This window comes from Calonectris borealis, chromosome 4 (assembly GCF_964195595.1).
Source record: "Calonectris borealis chromosome 4, bCalBor7.hap1.2, whole genome shotgun sequence".
NCBI lineage: Eukaryota > Metazoa > Chordata > Aves > Procellariiformes > Procellariidae > Calonectris > Calonectris borealis.
Genome location: NC_134315.1, coordinates 36,661,916 through 36,678,575, shown reverse-complemented (window position 1 = coordinate 36,678,575; position 16,660 = coordinate 36,661,916). Strand labels below are relative to the sequence as shown.

General features: G+C 38.1%; 2 protein-coding genes across 6 annotated transcripts in view; both read right to left on the bottom strand.

Moving 5' to 3' along the window:
* Window positions 1-260: 260 nt before the first annotated feature.
* The window catches only part of SORBS2 (sorbin and SH3 domain containing 2), an 85,213-nt gene continuing 68,813 nt past the window's right edge, over window positions 261-16,660 (bottom strand). For all 5 annotated transcript variants that reach the window (XM_075149218.1, XM_075149219.1, XM_075149217.1 and 2 more), the window contains 3 exons: window positions 6,230-6,279; window positions 3,066-3,172; window positions 261-2,282 (listed from right to left, as the gene is read on the bottom strand). In XM_075149218.1, the coding sequence (XP_075005319.1) occupies window positions 2,221-2,282; window positions 3,066-3,172; window positions 6,230-6,279 (219 nt within the window). In that variant the 3' untranslated portion in view covers window positions 261-2,220. The remainder of the gene's footprint in view (window positions 2,283-3,065; window positions 3,173-6,229; window positions 6,280-16,660) is intronic.
* Window positions 14,002-16,227, bottom strand: LOC142081542 (uncharacterized). The gene is made up of 3 exons (XM_075148210.1): window positions 16,210-16,227; window positions 14,425-15,216; window positions 14,002-14,184 (listed from the first exon to the last, which is right to left on the bottom strand). The coding sequence occupies exons 1-3, from the start codon at window positions 16,225-16,227 to the stop codon at window positions 14,002-14,004; spliced, it is 993 nt and encodes a 330-aa protein (XP_075004311.1).

The following is a 16,660-nucleotide window of genomic DNA, read 5'->3' as shown; positions in this document are numbered from 1 at the left end:
CAGTGCAGAAAGTCTGTAACATTGTTTTTGGATTCAAGTGGTTTAGGGATGACACTGGAGTGGACCAACTGAGAACTGTGTGGGCAATGCTAGTCGCCCAGATATATATATAAAAAAAACCGGTGTATGCTTGCTGGTGGAAAAAAAAATCTCTGTACAAGGCAAAACTGACTATTTGCATACAAGCTCGAAGAGTTAAGCACTTTGCAACACTTAAGTAATATGTTACAAGTATTTTGAGAAATGATTGGGGGAAACAGTTGTGTACTCCAAGCAAAATTTATTAGAAGTCTATTCAAGAAAAAAAACCACAGAGACCTTTTGCTTGTAGGAATTCGAAGTCAGTTACCTGAAAGCCAGGTATGAAAAACCTGTATTTTTCTAAAATCAGATACAGAATAGAAACAGTACTTTTTAAATATCACAGGCAACAGATATTTAAGTCTTCAGTCATAAATGGCATCAAAGATAGGTATTAACCTCACAGCAAAGCTGCATGCAGATCTAGTTTAAAATTGAAAGCCTTTGAATATAAAGCTTTTGCCATGAAATCTGCAATAATAAAGGTATGCTGCACAAAGATGTTTCTTTACCTTTGTCTTAATGACAATTCTGAGTAATAAAGACATATGTACATTTAGATTTGGCTGGTAAACCATATTTTAATTAATAAAATTTTGCATAAAATGCTATCTTACAGAATTGCACTATCCAGATGTGCTTATGGTAAATAGAGCAAGAAAAGAAAAATGCATTGAAATGGTCTGTATGTGAAGAGGGCAAAGATCAAATAAGGAACTTAATTTTTTTAAAATCAACAACCAAATGGCTCTGTACAAAAAAGCAAACATATGTACAAAATACTACAGAGACTACATACATTTTGATAATTTCAATCCTTTACCCATTAGAAATGCAGTAGAAGCTTTTGCCATCTATAAGGTGCTGAATAAACCAAATCTGAATTTTTATTTTCATAAAGCCATAGTCATTGTCATTCTGTGCCTTAATTTCATTTGCTATTTATGCTTACGTTTGCTTATGGAAAATGTATGTTTTCAAATACTTGTTTAATTCAGGAAAAAAAAAACCACTTCTAAAATGTATCAGTTTTAATACTTGTGACTCTTTTTTTCTGTACTAAATTTCTAAAAAAGAATGTGTAACTCAGGTTTTGTTAACATACATATATATATATATATATATAGTGAAATAAATCAACACATGATACTTGTGAATATTTTTCAGGTGGCTATGTTAGGAAAAAAACCCAACCCAACAACCCTTTGCACTAACACTGTTTACTTCCTGCTTCTTAAAATTACTGCGATACATAAAAACACTAACCTCTCAAATTTCATGTTGCTTACTGTTACAACATTTTGATTACAACCATTTAATGCCAGACATCAGTAGCCAGTTATTATTGTCTATGCTTATATCATTGTCTGTCTCTTCACTAAATCCTCTTTCCAGAGTTTTTATGCCTCTTGCACTTCTTAACTTTTAACAGAAAACACTATAGCTTTGTTAGGGGAAAAGAGGAAAAAAAGGTTTAGCCAATACCATTGCACCTGTTCAGAACACTTGCAGTTCTTCCATTTTTCACTACGCTTGCTTAAGATTTTACAATCACTGTGCATATGTTACAACATACAAGTGCAGGCAAAAAACCTATATTATAATTTGTCATACATTGTAAACCAGTACAATAGGCAAACCTGTGATACAGCAAAGTGAAAGCAACAAATGCTGCCAAGCTAATAAGAATGTGGAAACTCAAACAATTTTTTAAAAAATAGTAAACAGCAACTTCCCCCTGTATTACATGCAGGCCGAAAAAATCCCATCGGGCCACCTGATAGTACCACCAATGTCCAAACCAAGAACAGTTTCTCCCCCTCCCCAGCCCCCATGGCAATTCATTTGTGTACCTGTCATCAGGCTTTTCCTATTGTGTTTCAAATGAAAAGATTTAAAGCAGGGAGCATTTAAACGTTGAAACGATTCCTCTTGATTCAGAAAAGCTTAGTTATCCACACCGTGGTCGTTGCTGTAATACTGCTGGAACGTTTGGCGGATGGGATGGGATGAGGATGAGCTAGATGGCCTCTATTTGAGACTGCAAGCAAGAAAACAGAAGGCCAGCGTAGCATGTTTTCTAGCAGCTTTATGCAGATGTGTTGCAGAGATGCAGCATAAATAAGTAGAAAAAAAAATTCACAGCCTCTTGACATAGTTTCCAGGGAAAGTACCAAAGAATTTGGTTCTTCTCGAGGTTCCTGAAATTAGAAGCAATAGATGAAAGATGGGATAACAACAGGAAATCACCATGTAAGCATGGCCTTTAAATTTTTATGTTTAATATTGCACAAACAGATGTATCTACAGTTCTTTATAATATAACTTCAAAAAGTTATTTTGAATTTAATTTGTGAGTTGTGAGTTTTAATAAATTATAACTGCAGGAAGGAAAAAGCAAATAAAGAGGCATATTTGATTAAATTGTTAGGCCTGATTAAAATCTGTGTTAAAATTTTGACTTGGCACATAGAAATAATTTAATTTCAACAACATCAGGTCTATTTAAATAATTTGAATTTTTGAAATGCTGAGGACTAGTTAGATGATTAAATTAGCCGCTGTGTGCATGAGGGTTTATGGAATGATTAAGCCACCTTATCTAGGCCTAGTTATGAAATTTCTGTTCAGTAATACTTGGTTCTCACAAGCAGTCAGTGCTGTAGATGTATTCATGCGAGTAAGTTTTACATTACCTGGTCTTTATGAAGAGAACAGTAATATATAGTCCATTTTGTGTCCCATGAGAATGACAACAGTGCTGTACAACAAACATGTCAATTTCTGTCCATCAATTCCAAAAGACACAAGGGAAAAATTGCCCCTAATTTCAGTGGATTTTGTTTGGGATTTCTCCTGATAAAGCCAGGTTCAGGTTTATTACACCGAATACCAAAAATTAATTTGTTTAAAAGCCACCAAGCAGAGAGGGCAGCAAAGGTCAGGGAAAAAAAGAAAGAAAAAGCAACCGAATTAAAACATACCCACAAACCATCCATCATCACATTTTTCCATCACATCAATGACATCTCCCTCTCTGAGCTCCAATTCATCTTCGTTCCTAGGAGTATAGTTATATAGAGCCTGAAACCTTAAATAGGACAAATGATGCATTTTAAAAAGAAGTAAGAGTTCTTTGCACCTTTGCTGAAGTAAAGGACCTGGTTTAAACATTAACTAGTAAGTAATACTTCTTGTAAATACAGAGGAAAATGGTGGACTTCAGGGCTAGGTATGTATTATAGCAAATAAATAAAACTTTATCGGAAAGGTGACTCATCAGACACTAAAGACTGGGGACTCAAGGCAAGCCTGATAGCTCCTCAACCAGTTTATTTTATCAGTTGCTCTGAACACAGAATTCTAGGGGTTTTTTTCTTTTTTTTTTTTTAGCATTATTCTATAGTTGATTCACCTAAACAGAGGACTTCTAGAAGGAGTCTGTAGACGCGCTAGCCCCTTAACCCGCCATGGTCAGCACCTAAAACTGGCTCTGCCTTTATGCTCCGTAAGCTGAACCTAGCGTACGCGTTCTCTGCCCCAGCAGAGCAAAGAGCCGCACCGCATAAGCAAGTGCCTGGCGTCCTTCCGCAGTGGGTGGAGGAGGGTGCCCAGGAGAGTGGCTGGCACACACTACGGCTGTGACGAGGGGACCTCCCTGGGCTCCTCCGTAGCAACTGCTGAGGTGAGCCTTGGCGCTAGAGGAGCCCTGCATGTAAAAGAGGTGCCTGCCTCTGGGGGGAAGGTGGACAGTAATTGCTAGTTGGAAACATCCAGCAGTAACCCCTTCCCTGGTTAAAACTGCCCCTGCTGTGTTTATATTAAAAAAAAAGTCTCTGAGAGTGAGGGAGAGGCTTGAGTCAAATCAGGGGACATGACTGACTTGTACCTCCACCCCGGCCAGGGGCTGCAGATTGAAGGATCTGAGGTGGATAAATGGAAAAGAGGTATGAGATTACTAAATTTATTATCTTTCATTCCTTGTCAGCTTTTAATTGAGTTTCCTGGAATTGAAAGAATGGCAATAAACTCTTAATAGGGGGAACTGAAGGTGCTTGGGCTGACAGGCCATGGGAAAATTGCTGCAAAAGCCCATGAGTCCTGCAGAGTCAGAATCTGCCTTTTTTTCTAACCATCTGTGGCCCAGCTATGACTGACTGCGTGTAAAGGAGCAGGGTACAACTGTAGAAATTGTACAAAGGAAATAGTTTTAATTTCAAAATATTGAAACAAAACATAATCACGTCCATTTTTCCCCCTTAACAACAGTTCATTGACTTCAAAATCTTAATGCCATTACACTTCCCCCAATAAGAACAAAATAACTCCCCCTTTGATGTTTCCATTAGCTCTGTATCATTCAGGCAAAGTTTCCATGGTTTAAATGAGATGTTTATTTCAGTAAAAAATTCCTGCTCCTGCAAGTCCCGTTTGAAAATCCTATATACAGACTGGTGCTAGGCTTAGTGTAATGATGGTCTTTTTGAATAAACCACATTTATTTTTCACATTGCTGGTATGGAGAAAAAAAAGACACTGTTCCAAGAAAAAAAAGATTTTAGCTTAATTTCTCCTGACTCGCAGTTATCTCCCCAAATCTGAAAAGTTTAACTTTATATTTTAATCATACTAACAAAATGGAACGGGACTGGTTATTTAAGCAATTACCTCTGGTAATTTCTGTAGCAGGAGTAAGAACAATTTGTGCAAAAAATTAAATGGCAATAACATCTTCTGTCATGCTTATCGTTACTACAGGAAAACAGGGCTATGATGGTATTCCAAAACTGATTAAATGCAGCTTCCAAAGATACAGGAGTTGCAGATGTAATGTGTCATGAATAGGATTCAAGCCAATTACTTACTCAAATACACTAACAAGAACTTCCCAATTAGCCCTCTCTGTACTTGAGAAATCTAATCTTAGTTATTTCTAAATAACCCATTTTAATAACTCCTTTGTAGTCATTTAATTCTCTCTTTGCTAATCTAGGAATTTCTTAAATATGAAAACTCTACTACCGTTTACAACACTAAGAGAATACATGTTCAAGACAAAGAATGGTTGGTTGGCAATTTAAATATATTTCTATTTTTAATTTTAGGAATAAGTAACTTTAGTCATGAACTACTTAAACTATACTGAACAAAATTAATTAGATAATTATTGCTTACAAAACAGAGTTAGGTGCTTCAGTATGCTCAACAAAACCAACAGGAGCTTGAGAAAAATGATTTTAGTAAGATTGAAACCAAAATGTCCAATTTTCGTTATATATTATCTATCGTATAGTTATTTGGTAACTTTTTGCCCCTCTCTTCTCTCTTGCCATTTCTTCAAGTGACTAACAGGTAAACTTTTAAATATTATTAGATGCTAAGCCTTAGTTACATTTAGGAGAATTCATCTAATAGGGCATACCCCAAAGTGCCTTGATGCTAGAATGGCTACTGGTTTCAATAATCACTGAAGCAAGACCCAAGATCAAGACTTAAAAGCAAAAAAAAAAAAAAAAAAAAATCGAAACAATCCTGCACCGAACTTGCATTTTAGTAGTCAGCACTGAAATAACCTTACATGTTTTATCCCAAGTGCTTACATAGTTTGTGAAAATAAGACTTGAGATCTAGGTGGTTCTTCTGTTTTCCTGAAGGCTTTCTTGTATCTAAGTTTTAAATCGCACATGTAAATTACACCAAAAAGTGTGAGCCTGTGTTCCTGTGGCCAATATTATCAAGTTATTTTTTTCTCTCTATTCACATCCAGAACTGTTTTGGAATAATTTGTGTCAAGTCAGTAAAGCAGATGAGTTGAATCAATGTTAAATCTTTAATTGGCATTCTGCTGAGATGTAAAAATGGAGAGAATAGAAAAAGTCAAACTTTATTTTTACAAAATTATTATCCCTTTTAAGTCTAAACGATGGGAAACTGTAAGTTGGCATGTCTGTCTGAGTTTGATGTAAATTCAACAACTAAGGCTTTGCCCTCTGGGACTTTCTTGGATATCTTCCTACATCATGCGGTTATCTGTAAATTTCTGAAATCTCTTCATAATTGTACTTGGCAGGTTAACAAATTATTTGACGATGTGCTGGCTATTGCTTAAATGTTAGGTTTTGGTTTAATAGACAAGAAGTATACTTACGGTTCCCCCCCACTGTGTATGTTTTCATGAGCAAGCACAGGGCGCTGTGGCTGAAATGAAATGGTTTGAAATGTAATAAAGATTTATAGTCTAAGGGCCAAATAGTTGGATAGGGGCATGATACATGGTTGCTTGAGAGTTCATATTCTACCTTCTGTAAAACAACACCCTCCTGCCCCTCCCCCCCCCAACTCACAATAAATTCTTAAGAGACATGGCAAGCAACAGAATCTTGGCAGATCTGATTTCTGGAGGATATAATGAAAACTAAAACAAAACTGCGAACTTTATCAGTCCATTCTATTTATAGTAGAGTACAAAGTTGGAATAGAACACTGCTGCCTGTTCACTGTGAAACAGAAATAGCATTAGAAAAATCAGATGCAACTGATGAACATTATACATTCCTTGGGTGAAGTATATTTTTAGATAAGCAGAAATAAAATCTCCTATACGTAATGGCAGAATTTAGAATATTCATAGACAAACAACATACCAATTTACATTACACACACAGAGTACTAACTTGGCAGGCATAACATGCTATGCTTTAATTAATTCCATTGCATCTCAAGGGGGAGCACAAAGCCATGCAGGCTGCTGGGAGGCAAAGAGCAGAAAGAATTTTTGAAAGAGTGCATGTAATTGTGTGAAAATAACAACTAACATTTTTACTTCAGAGGAAAAAGTAGTCTGTATTTCCAGTGCAAAGCTTTATGAAAGGAACTACTTTCCTTTTTAATGGAGCATTACCCACCACTAATATCCAATAAATCTGGACATAATGGGAACGAAAAATATTAACCTCCTACAGAAACAATATCCTGCTTAGAAAGACATTGACTTATACTGATTAGAATCTGGCTGGGGCCAGAAACAGCACAGGAGCAGCTGCTTGGGAGAGCTCTTGATGTGAGCAGTGATCATATTCTCTGTTGACTGAGGATGCCCTATGGTCGTGCTGTAGAGACTGACAGTCTGATAGCAGTCTGGGAACAGTATCTGTTTTGGGAGTGTGGGTATCAAACACATCTCGTAGCACTTTCTTTCATGAATTGAGTAAACTGCAACCTGATCTTGAAGCCATGGGATTTATCTTATTGCTCCATGGTTCTCTCTCTCCAGGTTTGACTATTTCAGTTCATCTTGCTTCAGTTTACTCTTGAAGATGACACAGTCTTCCATGACAGAAGGTTGTGGTAAACAACCCGCAGCCTGATGATATCAATTGAATGTTAAAATGCACTATGGGTTTTTTCTTTTTTTTTTCCTCCTCCCTCCCAAAATCTGCAGGAAGTATTGTGAACATTCTCCACTTCATCTTTACAGTCTGTAAAGTATAATTTTAAAAAGGTGCCTAAAGATGCAAGCAGGTAGATTACAGAACTTTTATTTATATTAATGACAGCTAGCTGGGAAAAAGGTTTTCAAAGTCCAAAAAAAAATTGTTTATACTCTTTGTCTCTCCTCTGCCAGTGTACAAGAAAAATGGATAATTTTTACTGAAGAATCCAACAATAAAGATTGCAAATTAGACATTTCAGTTCTCAGTAAACCCTCTTGAACAGTTGGCTTGTCAAGCAAGAAGAGAATATTCCACTGGGCAAATTGCTTGGTATTTGGATTGGAATCTGACCTTATTCTCTGCTAATCTTTCATCAAGTCTGTAACTGAGCTGAATGCCAAAGATAGTCAGAGATGCAAGAGAACTCAACTGAGGTTAAGGATTTTTCTTGCAAACAATAAAAGTCAATGATGTCCTAAACAATACTACAAATCATTTAATGCTTTGAACATATACCAAGCTAGGAAGAAATTAGGTAAGTCGGTATTATCTTCTTTTTCTGCATATGCTTCAACGCTTTAAAACATTTTATTGCTAGTTAACTACTGTAGAAACAGATGATAGAAAATCAAGGTGAGTGAAGATTTTCAACTCTATGTTATTGCTACAGAGAAAACTTTGATGGAATCAGAATCTGGGAAAACTAGGGTGAAATAATCTGTGCTATGTCTGAACAGGGGGACCTTGGAGTTCTCTCTCTATCTGAATGCATTCCTCAATAGTACCCCAGCAGCTTTCTCCCCGTTTTCTTTCCCTAAGCTCTCATTCCCACATACAGTGGCATTGGCTAGAATGGGGACTGTTGCAAGGTCTGGCTAATTGTGCTCAAGAGGTATCATGAAATGCATCACCCTATGGGTAGCTCTTGGTGCTTAGGATTTCTAGTTTCCAACTACAACTCAGTTCACTACACTACCCTGTTTCCTGGGAAAAATTGTAGGATCTAATCCCAAAACCATTAAAAAAATGTGCAGTCAAGTCAATAGCCCCAGTTGTACACCTGATTTTCGTGCATGATTGATATGCGCTTGCATATAATAGTTCATCCTGGCCTGTATCAGAAATAGTGTGGCCAGCAGGAGTAGGGAAATGATTGTGCCCCTGTACTTGGCACTGGTGAGGCTGCACCTCGAATACTGTGTTCAGTTCTGGGTCCCTCACTACAAGAAGGACATGGAGGTGCTGGAGCGTGTCCAGAGAAGGGCAACGAAGCTGGTGAAGGGCCTGGAGCACAAGTCTTATGGGGAGCGGCTGAGGGAACTGGGGTTGTTTAGTCTGGAGAAGAGGAGGCTGAGGGGAGACCTCATTGCGCTCTACAACTACCTGAAAGGAGGTTGTAGTGAGGTGGGTGTTGGTCTCTTCTCCCAAGTAACTAGCGATAGGACGGGAGGAAATGGCCTCAAGTTGCACCAGGGCAGGTTTACACAGGACATTAGGAAAAATTTCTTTACTGAAAGAGTGGTCAGGCCTTGGAACAGGCTGCCCAGGGAAGTGGTGGAGTCACCATCCCTGGAAGTATTTAAAAGATGTGTAGTTGTGGCGCTTAGGGACATGGTTTAGTGGGTGTGGTAGTGTAGGGTTGACAGTTGGACTTGATGATCTTAGAGGTCTTTTCCAACCTTAATGATTCTATGATTCTATGTATAGTTCTGAACATGCAAATTAGGTGTGCAATTTGTGCTCTTGTAGTTTGGAATTAAAGTCATAAATGCACTAAACATTGACCAATACAGTCCTCTTAATATATTGATTACATGCCATTCATTTGGAGTAACATGCAAAATTAGAATAGGGCTTAATCCCTTTTTTATGGATCTTATTCCCAGTTGGACTTTCTTTGGGATGGTGTTGGTCCACTACTACAAGAATCCTGGCCTTCCTATGATTGAACTGTCTCTCTTCAGTGATGAAGAAAGCACTGTCCCCTTGTATCTGGTAGTAAAGAGAGGCCTGCCAAAAAGCCAAGACTTTGGAAGTTACACAAACCTGCAAATCTTAAATTAAAATTAAAATTTTAAAAAGGGAACCACCAGAAAGACGATAACCTAAAGTCAGCAGCAACAGCATGGAAAACAGTTTATCTTGTTATGAGTTTTAAGAGCCAAATGTTAAGAAACCGATGCAGAGAATAATTTAGTCCTAAACTGAAAGTAAAACATAACCCATAAATTCTTACTCTCATGTAGTTTAGTTTGGGTTTTTTTTTCATAGTTTAGATCACCCTTCTGAGCCAAACACATGCGAACTCTAAACAATCTGACTTTCTGACTGGGTAAAATTGTTACAATTATGTTACTGTTATATTACAGATATGAAGGGAAAGGCTAAAGAATACGACAATTTGGAATAACAGTGCTTGGATAAAGAGCACAGTGTTGTGTGAACATAACATAGCAGCAACAAAACGTTTTGAAAAGGAGGAGATGGATTCAAAAACAAGAATTCAGCCCGTATACAAAAGCCTGTATACATGCAATGAAGTATAAATTTTTGATTCTTAGAAGCCGTAATTTCAATAGACTAGAAATGCTTTGAAACAAGAGGAGTAATTTAGAAAAAAAGCAGGCTAAATCTAAAGAACTTTGACCTCTTACATCTTGTAGCACTGGAAATACTATGCAGTACTGCAGAGATACACTAATTATTACAATACACTAATGGATTTATAAAATCAGTTTTGGCACACACAGACCTGTTGGCTTTACTCAGACATAGCACAGAAGCACAACAGGAAGAAAACACGGCATAGTGATAGTGTTGAGACACTTGGGCAAAAGCACAATACTGAAAGACTAGACACTGAGCTCCTTTTCTATGGAAATGCTGTTATTGCACACTGGGCATCCAGTACCATACCCTGTGTGAATAGCTGTGACCTCTGACAGGTGAGCTGCAGGATCTCTTAGTCATCAGTGGGCTACGAGGAGGTTTACCCATAACAAATATCTCTCTCTTTAAATTAGCCTAGAAAAACCACAAAAACTGTGTCAAGTGAGAGTTTAAGAATGAAGCATCATAGGCTTTTTGTTGCTTCATTCATACATGCAAACTGGACATGCTTTTCTTGATAACAAAAAGCAAGTGTGATACAGGTGCAAATAATGGTACTATTAGTATATGGTATTTTCACTGTTGCCACTGTATCTTTTTTCCAAGGGTTTGCTGCTCTGGCACATGCCCTTACACATTACAGTTAAAAGATTAATCATGCACAGTGTATGCAGTTGCAGTAAGAACAGTTATTGCAAGTGTACCCACTGAAGTAGCTCAGTCAATAATACAGAAAAGCTCAAGACCATAAATACTATCTTAGAAATACCACTGACAAATGTTGTAACTCCTTGCTGTTAAACAGAAACACACCTTAAATTTGCATTTAGAAAGCAAGTAAATACTTGATGGAAAGCACTTCAAAGAAAAATCCTCGTTTTGTTAACATCACTATAAATCAGCTAAATATTTGTCAGAATGCAGCTCCTAAGGGTGCCTGTGCAGCAAATGTGAATTCTCAGGGGCAGGGGTGAGTCGGGGGGAATGTGGGAGGGGTGGAGCGCTGACATTGGAAACCTCTTCATCGGTATTTGTGACTGTTTGCCAGTAGAATACGGCAAGACAGAACAGCCCCCTCTTAGGATCTGAGAGGGTGAGTAACAAAAAAAAAGGATGCCAAGGGAGGCCCAGGTGGCAAGAAAACATCAGCATTTCTCCTTGGGAAGTGTCTTCAGAGTTCTTCCTTTGGAGGACACATCCCTCCCACCAACATGGACTGAAGTGAGTAGCTCCTTGTATTCTACTGCCCAAATCCTGGGTCATGCTTTAGATTTGAGCCACTTTCCAAATATATATACACACATACGTATGTATGTATTTTTACATTAACAAAAATTACCAAGGTATCGGGATACAGTTTCAAGAACTCTCTGAAGAACCTCCCTTCACTTGTGATATCTGAGTCCCAGAAACGTCTCATGTTCTTTCTGCTGTAGCAGTTGAGAGGAGCCTTTAATGATGGACAACATGCATAAACAGAAGAGGACAGGAACTGTCCTTCCTTCTCAAGTCCAGCCTGTAGACTAAGTAGCAAGAAATGATGACAGCCAAAACCTGGCTATACTTATTTTAATGCAACTCTCTAGCCTGACAATGTAGTCAGTGTTGACTGCTGAAAAAAGTTTGCTTACCCTTGGGAGAAAATAAATCTTTATCTCATTTTGGAAATGTGCAAAAAATCTGTCATCAGGAGTGTATCTAATAATTTCAACAATTTTCAAATAAGTATGTCTACACTGATTAAGTTTGTAAAGGCATTTGTTCCCTAGACTTTAAAAATAATCCAGATTTAAAATGGTTTGAAAACAATGATTAAGAGCTAGAACTCCGTAACAACCCCCCAGACCTCTAGTTCTTCTCAGTACTCAGGCTGTTGTGTCTGCAAGATGAAGTCATCTCCCTTGGTTACTTAGTGTCTTGCTTCCTGCCATGCCCAATGAAGAGCACTGCACTGTCCGGGAGGTTCCCAGGAACAGATCTTTTAACACTCAAAACATACATTTCCTCTATTTATTTTCAGCTGAGATGAACATGCCTTGCTCAAACAAAAGCAAGGAATATCAGGGTCACCCAGAAAGAATTTCAGTGTAGATGAGGAATTTTCTGAATTTTGTTGGTTAGACTAAGCAAAAAGTACCCATCAAAAGCACTGCACAACTGACAAATTATTCAAAGTTGCAGAAACAAATGCAATACTATGTTTTACCCCTTCTTTGAGGTGAAACATACCTAACATGACAGATTCATGCCCTGGAAAAAACCCTTATGTCTCTTCCCTACTTCAGGGAAAAAAACAACAGATCTGGTGGACCTTAAGACTTCTTGAAGTCCATTATGTCTGGGTTTTCCATGAACACACACTGTAAGGCACGGTAGATTTTTAAAAAAATATGGGATTTTTTTTTGCCATAGATGTAATGACCACATTTTCTAGGATAGTTTCTCAAACTTTTTACCTGACTTTTTCTCCTTTTCATGAACAAATGGACTCTCTGGAAGTCAGCACTGGAAATGGACTTTGGGTCTAAACTGCACTGGGAATGGACTTTGTCTATCGAGAGCAGTAGGCTCTCCAGATTTCATTTTTCTGCCACAGAGCTGCAGTGCTGACACAAAGCGTAGTCTTGAAGAGGGAATAATCTTTGTCCAGCCCTTGGCTAACAGAACTGGTATTTAGAACGTGACCCTCTGCAGTGGTGCTTTATTGTGACATTTATGACTGTTCTCCCAGGCTTTGGACTGAAATTGAAAACACGTTTAAACTATAAATGTTACTTTGTTTCTGTGTACTTGCATATGAGTTTGCTTCTTTCAATTAAATAAGAGTTACTGATGTCCTGGTATGGACTTGAAGGCTTTCTGCTTTCCTATCCCTGGCATCACTATTTCATTGTACTGTAATGGTTATAGTTTTACCTTGTGTTTCATTTGAAGAAGCCCTATCTATCTTAATACTCCATGTGCTATGTTATTTAATATTAGTAAAGGAAACAGTACATCTGAAAAGATCAAACTCAGTGTTAGCCTTGCAGTTATTTAATATACAGGAAGATTTGCAACAATCCATACTCAAGAGGTGCAGTTACCTTTACCTTTGGTGAGTCTCCCTCCTGCTGATGTAACGGTTTAGAGAGGAGGGGAGGTGAGAGGGAGGCAGTAGACGGGGATGTTGTAGGAACAGAGTGAGAGGTTGGTGCCTTGGCAGAGTGAAATGGAAGATTAGAAGAAAGGTGGAAAGGAAGATCAGAATTTCCTGGTGTTCCCGTAGAAAGTAGAGCTGGCTTAAGTGTTTAAGAAAAATGAGAAGTAATTGTGCTATAAAACCAGCTGTGAAGGACATAAAATGCTCAATAAGGAGTCATGTAACTAACCTGAACAGTCAGAAATGTGTTGTTAATTTTATTATTAATCAGTCTACTATTCTGCAAGAAAATTCTTCCCTCAGAAATCAAAACAAGTTGCTATTTGTGGCAGTGGATTTCACCTCTATTCTTACGGTTTTCTCCTGTGTTTTTCAGGTCAAGTAAGGGCAGAGGCAGCCCGCAAAATCCTTCTAATTAACTAGTTTTACATTTGGCCTAAAACATATTGTCCTAAGTATCTGATTTACATGTTTGCATGTGCTAGCCAAAGCAACTGCCTGAACAGGCTGTAGAAGTAAGTGCTGGCCAGAAAAGATCTGTTCTAAAACTTTGCCTAGAAACCACACAAACTGTGTAGCAACATTGTGGCATTTAATGGCTAGCAGACATTTGGGATAGTTCAGTGTTGTACTGTCCCAAGGAGGAACTGGGGAGGGCTTTAGGGGAAGCATTTGTTTAACTGCCAAACATAATCTGATCTGTTACTATTAGTCACATTCTCCTAACAGAGTGTACTATAAATATATCAGCTGGTGAAGTGACACATGTGGAGTACGAACCGCTGAGTCTCTGCAGGAGGCATGGCCCTCCCTCTGAAGGTTGCTGATAGCATTTGCTTGCTGGGGCCTCTGGCTCAAGCGGGGTGGCACGTAACGGGCCAGTGAGGAAAATGGTTCACTGGCTTTTCGCATCGGAAGCTAGCGAGGACAGAAGGGAAAGGACCAGCAGAACTGATACACCATAGAACTTAGAATGGTGTACATGCCTGCTTCTGAGAAGGGACTATCCCCTAACACTGACAATTTTTATCCAATGCAATAGTATAAAACTGTGCCTGTGCACAATATAAACAAGTAAAATACAAGAAAAGGCAGGGAATAATTATACTGAGTAAGCTATCTGAACACAGAAGCCGGGTTTTTCAGAAATTAAAATACCTTGTCAGTATTTGGTGAAGAGTATCCTTCATAACATACTATGGAGTCTCCTCCACTTGCTATTGAGAATTTTAAATTGTCATGTCCCAGATCCTCCTCTATATAGAGTCTTGTCAGTTCTTCTGTTGTGTCCTGTGCTCCTCTGTAGAAATCTGATTCTTGAGGCTTTGACTGATCCCCTACATTAACTGACAGATCTGCCGTACAAATTTCCTCTTCATTTTCAGCAGTTGCAGCTAACGCTCTGGAGACGGAGCCACCTTCATGTGGCGAAGGGGGGTTACAGATAGCGCCAACATGTTCACCTTCTCTTGCAGTATCTGACAAGTCTCTAGGTACTTCGATAACTGAAGAGTCAAGTACACCTCTCAAGTCTTTATCTTTTCCTGGTTTGGTATTGTTGCTGGTATGCTTATATGCTATGTCATGAGATGGGCTGGCTGAAGATGAGACAGAGGCAGGTACAAGAAAGGGCAGAGGAAGAGCTGCAGGAGAGCTGAGAGAGACCTCTGTATTTGGAATAAAGTGATCATCTTTAACTTGGTGAATGCTATTACCTGGGGAGATTGCTACAGATTGGGATGTTGTTAATGCCAAAGTATTGAGTTCTTCTAAGTCACAAAGAAAACTGTCTGGAAATGGTGGAGGAGGTAAGATGCACACGCTTGAAGGTGAAAAACCAATAGTCCTTGAAAACCAGTCGCTAGTGGCAGCCTGGAGAATCTTTTGATCAATGTGTGACCAAGAGGAGGAAAGGTGTCTGCAAAGTGGGGACAGTGCTTGGGAAGGCAACTTCAAAAATAAGAAAAACATAGGAATTTAAATAAATAAATAACCATGATAGAGAACTAGGATATGAGTAGACTGGAAAAGAAAAATGTCTGTGCCATCATCTGGATTATAGGGTATCATTTCAGTGAGCACGGGTGTCTGAAATCGTTACTACATGAATCAGAACAGCAGGAAAGACATATGAAAAATGAAACAGTATCAGGTTCTGGCTTGGGGCTTAAATGTCAAACATTAAGACAGATCTGAATCATTACACTCATAAAGGCCTGCATTTGGTCTGCTAAAGTTATGTTACTTATGTCACAGGTTATTAAGTCATACAATTAATATTAATATAATTTTCCCCGAACCATTACTGTTATTTTGACAACAGTATTTTCAGAAGTACACTTCAGGTGTCATTAGGTATTTCTTTTAAACTATAACACCTGAGATGATTTCTAATTATCCTAATGTTAATACTTCTACTTTTTCTTAGTGCTTCTGAGTAAATGCTTAAGAAACATCTTTAATACATTGCATACTTTTATTAAGGCATGAGCAGCTACAGAATGCATTTGTCTTCAAAAGTAACCCTATTAGTTCAAAAAGACATCAACATTTGTGAAAGGCACATTCAATTCTATTGAATGTAGGCAGTCAACAACGCTTTTAAAATAGTGACAGCACAGTACACAGCAGTATACTTTGAGTACCGTTACATAATATTGATTGAAGTATCCTTCTGGTAAAAGAAACGTCCTTTTGTAAGAATGAGAGACTGGTGAGTCATACGTACACAGCATCAGTAGATATCCATTGCTTCAGTAAATACTGAAAATGCATTTTTGTTACTATTAATCCTCAAAATTAAAATTGAATGAAAAATATTTTTATCTCATTGCTAGAATTATCCAGAATAATTAGATGTACATCTCTTTAAGTTATCTGGACTACATTAGACTTTAAGTATTACTCTAGAATAGGAAAGTAATTTCAAAAGGCTAAATTAACCTTCCTATTCTGCGACATGAATTTACTTACCGTCTGCTTGAATTTTCTTGAGGCAAAAGGTTTTATTTTATAGTTAGACAAACCTTTGTTATAGTCTTCTGTACCAAAGTAAGCAATCTACAGACTGATACAGTGTAGTCTGCTAAAACAGAGCTAGGCTGTTAGAAACAATTCTCAGTCTCTTTCCCTCATCTTTCCTCTTGAACAAGGGCCTCTAACCTGTGGTTTTAAGGTCAATAATACTGCTGAGGAGACATTGCCATTTTTAGTTTCCCATGGCTATAGGCTGCACTAGAGCTAAAGATATAGATGGTCTAGGACAAGTTAAGGAGAGCAAAGCTCGTTCATAACTTGTATTGCCTATTTATTTTTATTGCCATTAGGCCAGAGAAGTTTAGTGCAATTGCTCTAGCAACAGGGAGTGATACGGGCTAAAAAACCCCGAAGAAAC